At 35.5% G+C, this 13,619-nt stretch overlaps 3 protein-coding genes across 8 annotated transcripts in view; 1 reads left to right on the forward strand and 2 right to left on the reverse strand.

The window, feature by feature from the left end:
- The window catches only part of LOC134847913 (bifunctional arginine demethylase and lysyl-hydroxylase JMJD6-B-like), a 500,322-nt gene that overhangs the window by 313,008 nt on the left and 173,695 nt on the right, over positions 1 to 13,619 (forward strand). The window lies entirely within an intron of this gene.
- Positions 1 to 13,619, reverse strand: part of LOC134847915 (uncharacterized) — a 336,559-nt gene that overhangs the window by 260,638 nt on the left and 62,302 nt on the right. The window lies entirely within an intron of this gene.
- The window catches only part of LOC134847548 (protocadherin-20-like), a 71,017-nt gene continuing 57,924 nt past the window's right edge, over positions 527 to 13,619 (reverse strand). For all 5 annotated transcript variants that reach the window (XM_063864612.1, XM_063864610.1, XM_063864613.1 and 2 more), the window contains 2 exons: positions 1,900 to 2,056; positions 527 to 1,239 (listed from right to left, as the gene is read on the reverse strand). In XM_063864612.1, coding sequence (XP_063720682.1) covers positions 629 to 1,239; positions 1,900 to 2,056 — 768 coding nt within the window. In that variant the 3' untranslated portion in view covers positions 527 to 628. The remainder of the gene's footprint in view (positions 1,240 to 1,899; positions 2,057 to 13,619) is intronic.

Here is a 13,619-nt window from a genome sequence, read left to right on the forward strand (position 1 = left end):
AATCGAGTCAACCCCATTCAGTTTTCCCCTAGGTTACCTAATTTTTGGGTTTTTCAATTTTAAATATTGACCAAATTACGAAAATTTTTTGTCGGACCCGAGATTGGAACTTAAAAGTTTTTGACTTTGAAACTTATGACTTCATCACTCGGCCAAAAGCGCTTTTAACATTCAAATTGTTCTTGAAAGTTATGTCCCACTTTGACTGTTCTGTGGCTAATTGATAGGCATAGAATCTAATTGAAGAACGATCAAACAACCTCAAAGAACAAAACATTAAATATCACAAGGTCAAATCAAAGAAATTAATTTTGCAAAATAGTTTCGGACAATTTTGTCTGGGACATAACTTTCTGGTAAAATTTCATAATTTTGGACTGTTTTGTCACGGACACAAATGTCTGAGACACAAATGTCTATGCACCCTCTAATTATTTTCTAACAATGAAACGCATATTTTCTAACAATGAATTTTCAATTGAACAAGTACAATTCATCAACATAATCTAATAATCAATTACGAAAGATAAAAATTGCAAATGTTTGAGTGATAAAAAATTTTGCACTGAATTGAGCTGATTAAATTGGATTTGAATTAGGAAGAAGCAATCGGTTTTGTTTTTGAATACTAAACAACTGCAGTTCTCGAATCGTTTTCTAGGGGTATTGCGGGGGGAGTTCGTTTGGGGGGTACAGTTGTTCTAGCCGTCGGGTTGTTTTGCTGTTGTTGTTGCTGCGTTTGTTGTTGTTGACTCTTATGAAGCGAATGATTACTTCCGGAATGACTGAGTCCCGTTTGACTGGAAGCCGCGGATGACCTTACGACGTCTGGAATGTAGTTTGGATCCCCTCGCATTCGTTCCAGCGCAAAATTCTCGGCTATCGGCTCGAGTTCCGAGAGCCCAATTCGGTTTATATTCCCATTGGAGTTCGTGTTCGCACCTGGCGAGCTGTTGCTGCCGTTCATACCTCCGGGTTGGTTCTGTTTGAAGGAATTAGCGTCACGTGGGAGATTCCACTTCTCGTGATTCGATGCTGGAGGCTGGAGGATTTGCCGAGAAGGCGTGATCAAAATACCACCCTTGGTAGGAATGTCAGGGTTGTTCGACTGCTGTTGTTGCTGATGTTGTCTGTTGTTACCGGGAAGTGTGCTACTTTCCTGGACACGCGGTTGCCAGCAATCATCTTCCCGGTGGTCGCCGTACATGGGAGCCGGAGCCGCATGTCTGGATTTTTTTCCTGGCAAAATTCATTTTCGATTAGGGATCGCAAGCCAGGCTGACTAATTTGACAGACTAAAAACGCCTTCTTGCTTTGAAGAAAAATAAATTCAATTAATTGCATGGCACGGAAGTATTATGATTTTGATTTAACTTCCAGATTTATATTTTAAAACTTTATTGACTTTTTCACGTGGAAAATTTCTGTATATCAAACTGTCATGAAAAAAAAATAATTCTTCCTAAATTTCTGATGCATGTAAATATATAAAAAAACCCACAACACAAAATTTTGAACAAAGTATTATCACTCCAAAAAAAAGAAAATTGAAAAAAAATCAAGTCAAAAAAACGAAAAAAAAAAAAAATTTCGACAAACGTCTGCTAATTTTCAGCATACTGTTAATCTTTTCGCGATAGCAAATATGCCGCAGTTTGACCAAGAGAGGATGCAAGACTTTCAAAATTGTGCTATTTTAAGTGAAATAAACTGATAAGTTCTCAATTCAACCAATTTAATTTTCTGGTACCTAATTTTTATTATTAGGCTCAGTTTTTAATTTTAAAAAAGTAGGTACCAGAAAATGAAAATTGAACTGAGAATTCCCGATTACTTTTCAATTTATTACAATCAAAATAGCCGGCGCTAGAAAGTCTTAATATCAGAAACCGGTCTCACCATTAGGAAGACTCTTTGCACCCCGAATTGTTGCCAGATGTCCGGCTGAGTTGTAACCCATCGGGTCGACCAGTGCCTCGCTGCCCCTGCCAGAGTCAAAACTGCTCGAGTCGGACCCAGCTGGCTCCGGACTTCCGCTGTGCATTCGTCTGGAAACCTTTAATAAAATACATAGATGTCAAAATCAACCAAAAGCAGCATGGTTGAATAGAGTATTGCACAGGGACGGATTTAAGGGAGAGACACCCCCTCTCAGGGATTCGACCCCCTGCCGATCCCAAGGGTCCCCCTTTGTATGATTTTGACTTATCCATTTTTGGTGACGGACCCTAAAATTTTTCTGAAGGCGCCACACTCTTTATGGTCATTATTTTACAAAACTGCCTAAATTGCCTTTTTGGCCTGTTTTTTTTTCAAAATTTGCCTGCGGTGCAGAACATTTGGCCAATTTTAACTTTTTTTGGAAAATCCGCCCCCCCCCCTCCCCCTCGAGAAAATCTTAGATCCGCCCCTGGAATTGCAAGAAATAAAATTTTAGCATGATCAAAGTTAAAGCTAGAAAATTTTTAAAGCTGTTTTTGCATTTCTAAATTTTGGTGTAAGTTTTTCAAGAATGTACTACAGCTCTCAAAGAAGGATTGCAATAACTAGCAAAAAAATCTTAGCGCAAGGTATAAAACATAACTTTAAAATTTTAACTGGTTTCAACGACTTTGCTTGATTAGTGATTAGCACCACAAAGTAGAAAAAAGCCAAAAATTCACAATGTTAACCGGTTGTTGCGCAAGTTGCACGCAAGGTTCCGACCATATTGATTAAAAACCTACTTTTTTTTTTAATTGCATCCGTTTTTTGTTTTTTGATGCGATAAGTGAATCTAAATGAAAACCTAGAACTTCGATAGTAAAAACAAATGGAGTACATTTGACAACAGTTTTTTTTAAAAGTTTTTAAAAAAATTTTATTCCCATAACCAGATTTTTCGATAACTAATTTGACTTAAGCTAATTTGACTTTAATCGCTCGAAATTAGACGACAAATGATATATTTCAAGATGGTTTCTCTCGAAACTGGAAAGTTTTTTCGTAATGTGAATCACGAGTAAAAGGGCTACAACATAATATATTACTCGATCCATTCGGATGATTATTTGTGGTACCTGATTTCGCACGGAAAACACAAAAACTAAAACAAACCCGAATACAAAGTTCGTCCCCATTTTCAATGGTCGGAGCAAAAAAATTATGAGCGATACTGAGAAAATTTATTTTTTTAAATTATTTTTCAAAATATTCTCAAAATCATGTTTGAATGAGATTTCATGTGATATTTTGCTCGAATGACGCTTCTTTGTCGGTCCTGATGTTTGTGGAGAAATAACACATGCGAAGTTGGAGAAATATTACATAATGGTTTCCCACTGCGAAGTTCAAACGGAGAGCGGAAGTGTGATGACGTCTCCTCCTCTCAATCGAAAAGTTGGATTTTTGAGGCCCACCATGATCTGTGATTGCTGCTTACGGGTGAGGCAACACTACCCAGCCCAAAAAAAAATAACCAAAAAAGCTCATGATAAATAGAGGCAGAATAGCGGTTCACCGTGAAAAGCTGAACAGCTCGTATGTTGTTCCTTCGTGGATAAACCCCGTACTAATAATCATACTAAAAAACTCACCAAATCACAGTTTGAAATCTTAACACGATCATGAACACCATGTATTGAGAACCTGTGGTCGCTTATTGTCGCAGCCTATTTTTTAAACAAACTCTATTATTATACATTATTAGATTAAAAATCAGGAAGTGTTTCCTGTTATAAACTTTAATAAACTATTCCCTTTGATTCGCTTTGATTTGGCTGAAAGTTTCCGTTGGCCAAAATTTTCACATCAAAAATAAATAACAACTTGGATCCGTTGAGTTAGGACTGGGGTGTATAACTCATAGAGTAATTTCGGATAGGGTACACCGTCTGCTCGTCACGCTATCTTATTTTCGGCCGGATAGATTCGTGCAACTTCTTAGTCTAATACCGATCCTAATCTTACTCTTATACTATCTAGTCTCAGGTTGTTTAACTAGTCTCTGCTAGGCTCAATAGATCTAGGGTATACTGGTTTATTGCGGCTGCTGAAGTGCTCGGGAGAGTCCAACTAATTTCTAAGTTAAATTCAAATCTCTCTGGTGCTGAAATTACAAGTAACTTCAGCACTTACAAATAAGTGGGTTGTTAGTTAGATGGATCATGATTGGTTAATATTAAATACTTTACATTGGTAAAACATTTAATTTATCCAATCATAAAATATAGTTTAGATCAGGTTCCACCCATCCGGGTTTTACAGAGTTTTTTAGAACAGTTCTTCTGTAGTTCAAGGATGGATGATGGACGTTGGTATTTGGCGAACATCATTTTTCTTTTGTTTCCTTTTTGTTAAGGAAGTTCCAGGGATCTGGAATTGAGGACACAAGACGTTGTGTTCTTCTTGTGACAACGACTGAGTCTCTGCAACAGCATCAATTCTGGTTTTAGAATGGTTGGCTATGTCAGGTTTTTCTGTTCTTCGGAGAGAACTTCTTTTGTGTTTGATCTAGCTCGGGAATGGCGTGGAGATTGAGCATGGAGGGGATGCCTGGTTACTCGGATCTGTACGTATACTTGAACATCGAGGTGGTCATTGGTCTAGTTCAATGAAGTCCTTTTCTGCGAAGTCAAGTCGTACTCTAAATCCTTTGAGTTGTGATTGTGAGCGGCATATCGATTGTAGTTGGTCATTCTCTCTCGAGTGTAGTGAGGTCGTCTTGTCTTTTGATGTTCGTCCTTGGTGTTGTATTCTGATCTATATATTGCATCATGTGATTTTACATTTTATAAAACTTTTATTAGTTTAATATTTTTTAATAATGATTTTAGTTAGTTGTTTTCACAAAAGCTTTTTGTTTTAGTTCGGTTATTCTGAAGAGTTACTCACCCTTGAGTAGCTCTTATTAAAAATAAAGGTGTGGTCACAAAGCGTGGATGTAGCGCGGTGGGTTAGGCCGGCTATAGAGCATGCTCAGGACGTCCTTTCCTGGTGGGTTAGGCCAGGTGTGGGAGTATGATTTCATGCGGTTTTTATGAGGAGTCCTGTTATGTGACAACATTTTATGTTGGGTTTGTTGTGGTTTTACTTATGTCTTGTTGGTTATGTACTTTTTCCAAAAAGCAAATTGTTTGTGGTATGGGTTTGTCTTTCGACTTTTTTGTGTTTTATTATCTCTTTCTAAGACTTTGTAATAGTCTTCAAAAGAATAAATTATCCAGTTTTAAACTGGGTTAATCCGGTTTGGGTACCGTTGGTTTCCTTTTCTAAGTCATGCTGTTATTTTATGATTTGTGGTATTTAGTAAGCTGCGTTGGTTAGTTTTGTTTAGTATATGATTCCTTTCCAACCGGGTTAAAGGAAAGTTTGAAACTTGTTATTATATGTTAGAGTTGTTGAGTGTGAAAACTTGAAACTGAAATTCATTATTTTAAACAATTTTTCGTGGGCGAGCTGTGTGAGTGTGGATAGAATTTCTGTGCGAATGAATGAAAATATCAAAAGGTTAGTACTGCAATTGCATTTTATTAATTTACTGCATAGAATTTGGAAATTTACTGCTAGTAATGGGGGAATTTTAAGATACAAATTTTCATCATATGTAGATTTATTGCTTTGGGGGAAAATTTTATAAATTAATTTACTGCATTGGTATTATATTTATTTAATTGTTGGTGCAAAAGTTAAAAGGGTCTTAAACAGTTTTGAAGAAGTTTGCTATTTTTTATTTTTCTTTTGTGAATTTTTCAGATGATCGAAGATGAAGGCTAAAAATCTAAAGAAAACATGAATAAAGAATGGTGAGTTTTTTAATATTTTAATTAGTTAGTTATATTCATTTAATTCATACTTACCTGTTAGTCGTCGGGGAAAAAACCGTGGGGGAAGATATCGTGAATTAGTTCTGAAGTTGTTAGTAGTTTAGCTAAGATGCGGATGATATTTTTAGTTTGAAGCAGTGGCCAAAGCAATTGAAGTGCCTTAATAGTGGTTAGTTCTTCAGTGCCTACTGCAAACTCATAAGGTGTGTTTTGGATTAAGTTATATAATTTGTGGTTAAATTTAGTGTTGTGGATGAATTCTAAAATGGGGATTTCTATAGGCTGTACAAACTCGTGCGGGATAAGGAAGGGTCGGGATTCTTCGGCGTTGAAGGTCTTGGTGATGGGGCAGAAAATATACATTTGGGTTATGGGGTCATAGTTACGAAGAATACCATGAAGGTTAGTATCTTTAATACAATATGTGAAATTTAGGAAATACGGTGAAGTGTATTTTGAATTGATGAATTGAAAGCGATGGTGTGGTTGTCTAGAGGGTGTGTGGAGGTCAAAGTGATTTTGGATGAAACGATAGTAACTGTATGTATGTGTTTGTTTAGTTCGCAACATAATATCGTGTGAGCAGTGTAAATCTCTTTCGTGTGGTGCAAGGAAATGAAAGGTTAGTGAAAAGATTTGGAAGCGTTCTTTAAAACTTTCGTACGCTTGTGTGCTTGTTAGTGCTTCTGAAATAATGTGATCAAACTTTCGGTCGAAGATGTTTAGTGTAAATACATATGGTGTCTTGATGAAAAATTTCTCGGTGATTTGTGGGTTAGCGAAGCGATCGTCGTCTAAGAATTGATCTTGGTTAGCTCTGATGATGTTGTGATCGTAGTATTCTAGTGTATATTCATTAGCTCTAGGTGCAGTGTGTATTTTTAGTGATTTTTTATATCCTACGTAAGTAAATTGTCTAGCGGTGAGTGGTGTAGTTAGTCGATATAGCATGTCTTTGTTTCGGTCTATATCGATGGATGTGTTGGTTAAAGGTAAGCAAAGAGGGTTAGTGAAATGATAGTATGAGGTCCAAGAGAGAGTGGGCATTAAAACGTATTCGTCTACAAAGTTGCGTGTTTCGTTAGCGTCATGAGGGGTGTTTAAGGTGTATTGTGGAAATGAGGGTAAAGTGATAGCTAAAAATTCTCTAGTGTTAGTATGCTGGGGGTGGTTGATGTATTCACGGGCTGTTCCTGGTTTTGCTGGGAAAGGATGGTTGGGGAACTTTCTTTTAAAAGTGCGGTAAGCTCTATTAGTGTTGAGTGAGGATTCAGTTGATGTGGATGATGGTGCTAATGATTCAGTATAATTTGAAGAGGGTGTAGGGGGATTGGATGAAGTTGTAGTGGAGGAGATTTGGTTTATGGTCGGGGTGTTAAGGTGGTAGGGTTGTTGTTGGAGGGTAATAAAATTGTCTAGCTCTGGGGAGATTCGGGGGGTGTCTGGAGATGATTGGTCAGAATGGTATGAGGAGTAGGTTGGGGTAACTTGGGAAGCATAAGAGGGTGTCGGAGTGATTGGGTCAGGGTTATTGGACAATATGGGTTGAAAAGGAGGTTGAGAAAAATTAGAAGGGTTATGAAAATTATTGGATGGAGATGGTTCTGAGTCGGCAAATTCGTCGGGGGTTTCAATATTCGGGTTATTTAGCTGTGAAATGGAGTATAAAACTGAAATTTGTGAGTTAGTGTCGGAATTCATGCCTGATGTTACATTGCTAGATGGAAAATCGGGTGGCGGAAAAGCAAAAAGTGGTATTATTGGGATTGAAGAGGTAAGGTTGGTTGGATGGGAATTTGATCGATGGAGTGATCCAAGTTGGCGGCTCATCGTGGGCTAAAAAAATTATTATTTTGAGATTGAAAAGCGGTGGTATGTGGTTGTTCAATAATTTGTTCGTAAGTATTATCATCTTGTGATTGATGTGTCATTATATGTTGGACGGGACTTTGTGATGTGGTGAGTCTAAAGTTTGGATTATGTGTGATTGCTAAATTTCTAAAATTTCGTGGGACTAGGGATAGTGGATGGTTATTTGGTAGGGGTGGTAATTGTGGTGCCGTTGGCTGTGGGTCGACATTGTTATGTTCTTCGTCGTATGTATTTTGTCGTGTTGTTATTTTTGTGTTATATTCTTTTATTTGTGCGTCTAAAAGAATTTTGTTTATAGATGTGGAAAAAATTCCAAAAAATCCTGCAAAAAGTATGCGTGCTACGCTTGCTTGTCTGTTTACTTGTGTGTGTATAGCACATGTATTGTAGATTCCTTTTAAGAGTGAGAAAAGAAATCCAATAAAGTTAAACATTGCGTATAAAATAGTCAATTTTTCTAAGATGTAGTAGGGCCATCCTAGAAAATCTAGGATCTCATTTTTGAGTGTAACAAAGCTAAAAATGTTAATTGGTGATATATCTTGGGGACGGTATTTTTCGCCGTTTAGATATATATAATCTTTAATGTCTTTAAAATATCCGCTATAGTCTTGCGTGTAGATATCGGCAAATCCTGCAGTTTCTGCAAGTTTGCGTAAATTTTGGTCTATTGATTGTCTTTGTATAGTGTCCATTTGTGTTAATAATTCTTGGAATTGTTGTGTTCTAATGTGATGTTGAATATCTGATTTTGAATAGATTCCTATTGATTGTAAGTCTATATTTGGGTTTCGAGCAATAGCGCGAATGCTTTCTGGTGAAAATTTTTTGAGTGATTGCATTAATGTGGGATATGGAGTGAGAAGATAATATTTGTTTTCATCAGGGTTTAGTTGTACTACATTGTGGCTATTTTCTGATCCACATGGGACTGCGGTATCCCAGAAATAGGTTCTTCGTGAAAGTGTATCCACGAAATGTACTTTATTCTTATAAAAGATAGGGATTCTTTTATAACATCGTTTATCTTCAAAAACGTATAGTGGTGATACTTTTTTAGTACAAGTATAAAACCATAAAATGTTTCCTTCGTAGTCTAAAAAATTTGATCTATTTCCTGATAATAAGTATCCTGCGTAGGGTATTTTTAATACTGCTAGTGCAAGTGATTGTAGTATTTGTGTTCGTTCTAATTCGCATAGTTGATGTAGTGTTTCTAATTCGGAGAGTGACATTTCTTGAAAAATGCGGCTAATTGTATAGTCTAGTTTCATATCCAAATGAATATCATAGTGGATATTACCAAAATATGTAGTATTCATTAGTGATAATTCTTGTAAGCGTGTGCTTCTGGTGTCAGAAGGTTTTAGATGTCCACCAGGTTGTCCGTTGCTTTTTTGAAAATTAACTGGTATATAGGGTGTTCCTTCGTTTAGAGGATGACCTGTGGCGTATGGGTCGATTTTTACTTTACCAGTGGTCATGTCGAATCCTTTTTCATATTCAACTAATATTTCAGAGTATTGTGTTCTGTGAAGTGGATTCCTGTATTTACATGCAAGTTCTGTTTCTTGATATATTTGAAAACGTGTCAATTTATTTTCTATATTGTCTATGTTTCTAAAATCGGAACTTAGTTTGCGTGATGGATGGACTTGTTCATATGGAATTGATTGTATGAAATATTTTTCGTGAAATTTTATCATACGAGCGTGTATTTTTGCTACTTGAAATGTTGTACATGTGTCTTCGGGGAACCAAACAATTGTTGCTTGTGTTCTTGTTGTAGGGTCGCAATATCCTTGATCATTTTTACAAGGTAGTCGGATTCCTTGATAGATCATTGTATTATCAGATAAATCTCGTGTGAGTTGTATTTTTTCGAGTTGTATTTTCCAATCGAAAAACATTATTTCTTGGTATCCTTTATTTTTCGTGTCTGCTTTGCAGTTTGATGGGTTATTTATACCAATGTGTGGTATCCAATGTTTATCGTGTAGGTCATAGGTTAATCGTCCGTGTGCGCCGTTATACGGGTATTTTTCGTCTAGTTTTATATGTCCTTGGTGTCTTTCAAGTTGTGATTGATGTACAGAGTCTGAAAAAACTTGAAAATTAACTAATTTTCTTTGGGAGTTTTTATTTTGTGTGATGTTTAGTCTAAGTAATTCATTTTTACAATCGTCGGGATTGAGATGTAAAAGACGTTCTATATTACTTTGGTAGAATGATTCATGGTCAAGTCGGTTTTTGTTTCCGTTCGAGACTTGTGAACAATGTACTTTCTTTTCGGAAAATGTTGCTGTGAATTTATAACCTGTAACTGTTGTAGCTCGGGCTTTTGAATAGAGTGTTGCTATTATATCTGTGGTTTCTATAGCTTGTGGTTCTGTTTCACATTGTGATACCTGATTGATTGCATATTTATGTAGTGTTTTTTGTTCATTTTCTTCGCAATCGTAATGTGTTACTAATAAATCTTGTGGTCCTGTACGAGGGGAAGGGTTTATGTTTTGATTTGAGGTTATTAGGAAAAGGGTTTGGAGAAAAATTAATAATTTTAGAATATACATGTGTATGATAATCCTGAGTATGGATTATAAAATGTAATGTAACCAATTGTGTTTTTGGTGTATCTGTCGTATTTGTATATTACTTCAGTAGTTATAAACGGTGGTGGTAGTGATTGAGCTGTTATGTTAGGTGGATTTAATGGGTAGGGATGTTGGGTAATATTATTTAACTTAACTGTGATTTCAAACTTTAATTGTAAACTGTTTTGTTGGAGTATTTGAATATTGTGATCACGGATATCGTTGTGAATATCTTGGCGATATTGTAATCTATTAAGTGCCCAGTTATGAAGGCGGTTACTTTCTTGATGTTGTCCAAATAATGGTGGAGGTGCTGTGAATGTATTCCAATCTAATCTTAAAGGAATATTTATAGATGATTGTTCTCGATATCTGGCGTCGAGATTATTTGGAAAATTTAAGTTAAAGGGTAGTGGTGAAAATTGACTTATTGATGGTGTTGATGGTAGTGATAATGTTTCTGGTAGTGATGAGGATGTTGTTGTATCCGTAGAAATATCTATGGGGTCATTGACTAAATTTGGTTCACCTTGTGTGAATGAATTTGTAGTCCAATATGGTAGTCGTGATGTTAGGTTTGGGGGGTTAAAGGGATTTTCACGTATCTGTTCAGATGTTGGTGTTGAACCTAAGTAGTCTGAAGGTAGACTGGAAGTGCTTCGTTGTGAAAAAAGTGTAGGAGTTTCTGGTGTGATACCAGTGGTGTTTTCTGGAGTGGTTTGTGTTGGGGATTGAGGTATATCAAAATGAACTCGGGGAGTTTGAAAATTTCTATTTCGTCGAGGATGTATAATTTGTCTATTTATTTCTGCTGTGTTTTGGTTTTGACTAAGGTTTCGTATTCTACTTAGTTCTTGTGGTAGTGTTGGGTAAAGATTATATGTTGGTTCACTTAGGGATGCTTGTCGTTGAACTGGTTCTAGTGGTTCAGATAAACGAGCGTGCCGTTCTTCAAAAGTGTATGGATTGTCTTGAAAAGAAATTCGTGTAGATGTTTGAGGGTTTTGGGTAGTTGAAGGTGGTGTTGGATTATCTTGGGATGATGTCGGTGAAGACTGATTCTGTGACTGTTGGGTAGCAATTTTTGATGGATTTTTAAATTGTTACTTTAGTGGGAAGGTTTATGTTTATTATAATATTCTTCTAAAAAAAGAATTAGAAAAATTGTTGCTAGGGCAAATGTGATGATTGCTTTCTTTATACATTTACATATTGTCAAAATGAGGGATAATAGAAATGTTATGAAAATTACAAACAATAAAAAAATATCAGTTCTACTGAAAATTGTTCGTATCATTTAGACAAGTTGTTAAAATCGTACCTGTGGATATATTCAAGGGTTTTGGAAAGTTGGAGGAATAGTTCAATTATTGTGTAGAAAATTAAAAAAATGTTACAAAAAATTATTATGATTATTAGAAAAGATTCAATGATATCAAAAAGAAATATTATAAAGGCTTGAAGTATTGAAAAAAAATGTTTAAAATTGATAAATATTTGAGCGACTGTTTGAGAGAAAAGCATTTAAGAAATGATCTCTTGGTCGAATATTTTTTTGCTGTTTGAGGCGATTTTCTAGTGTGGTCGAATTATTTATTAGTTTTTTGACAAGTGGGTTGAGTTTCGTAAAAAATTGTTGGGGGCAATTTTCATGGTGACTGGGAGGTCGTCTTTTTCTTTATTTTTGTTTGTCAAATGATCCGGGGTATGGTGAGATTTTTATACTTTAGGCTAATTAAAATCTTCACTTTGTGACTTTAGGCTAAGTTATCAAATTTGTTTTGGGGGTATTCGTGGTCTGAGTTGGGGAAATATTGTTGATCTTTGGGTTATTAGATAAGGGAGGGGTACGGTATTATGGTGATATTTATTTTAGCTGTCAAGTTGGAGTGGTTTGCTTATTTTTGACCTGGAGGTCGTAAAGTTATAGTTATAGATGTGCCTGGAGTTCTAGATTATTCGTCTAATTGATCTTAGTTTGAGTTAGAGAAAGTGGCGGATTGGATGAATCCTGTTGGTCTATTTTGAACTAGAATTATTGCGTACTTTGTGAGCATGTTATTTTGAAAAATGGAAATGAAAAATGTTACGGAGGTTTCAAGATTGTGAAGTATAGAATGTTAAAATTACTTTTTAAATTCTACTTTCTTTAATATTTTAGATTGGGGGATGAACAGTTTGTAGTTTTTACGTGGTTGATTTCGGAGTCTTGTTGTCTTTCTATGTTCTGATTTGTCTATTTCTTCTTGGGGTATTATTTGTTCTGTCATTTTTCTATTTTTTCTTTGTTTTGGAGATTCTTTATGATTTTGTGTATTATTTTTGGTGGCGGTTGGTTTTGTGTTTTGAGTTTCGGTGGGGTTATCATTTTGTTCTGTGTTTTTTAGATGTGGTTCATTTTGAATGATTTTTAATCCTGTGAAAGAATATAATTGAGTTAATTCGCGGAGTGCGTATTCTTTTGGGTAATAAGGTAATAGGTTGTTTCGATGTTGAACGATTTCTTTTTTGTTTGAGTCGATAATTTTATATGTGACATCTGTGGGTTTTGCAATTATTTGATAGGGTCCTTTTCGGAGGGGTTGTAATTTTTTAGAAATTCCTTTGTGAGTATTAAAATTAGGTATTAAAACAAATGTTCCAATTTTTAAATCGGAAGCTGGTGTAAAACGTGAATTGATTTGTTCATTAATATTTTGTCTTTGTAATAACTTTTTTGTTATTTTTTGATAAATTTCATTGTGTTTTTTATCTCTATTTAAAATCCATTCGGTGTGTGTACCGGAGGCTAGTTTAAGAATTTGTGGGTGATGAAAATGATCTTCATCGTGCGTATGTAATGGGAGGTTATAACAAATTGAGTCTTTATTTGGTTGACAATAACCTTGTGCGTTTTTATGAGAATTTGCTGTAAACATTATTGGTTTGCGTGGCTTTTGGTTAAAAACCATTTCGTATGGTGACATTCCTAAAGTTGTCGTAATTTGTGAATTATATGCTAAGGGAAATAATTTTACATCTGCTGACCATTCGGTATATTTTGTATCATTTCCGTTGATGATACATCTAAGATATTCTTGTAATGAACGGTTCATACCTTCGACTAAGCCGTTTGTCCAAGGTGCATGAGATGTACGTGGTTTGTGTTTAATGTTGTATAAATGACATAGTGTTATTATTTCATTATTTATGAATTCTGTACCATTGTCTGTAACTAAAATTTCTGGTAGTCCAAATTTTGCTATCCAGTGTTCATAGAGTGTTGTGTATGCGTAATAAGCGTTACAATGTGGTACTGGATTAAGTGCTACATAATGTGTAAATGCGTCAACAATTACCATAATGTAGG

This window comes from Symsagittifera roscoffensis, chromosome 6 (assembly GCF_963678635.1).
Source record: "Symsagittifera roscoffensis chromosome 6, txSymRosc1.1, whole genome shotgun sequence".
In the NCBI taxonomy this organism is placed as follows: domain Eukaryota; kingdom Metazoa; phylum Xenacoelomorpha; order Acoela; family Convolutidae; genus Symsagittifera; species Symsagittifera roscoffensis.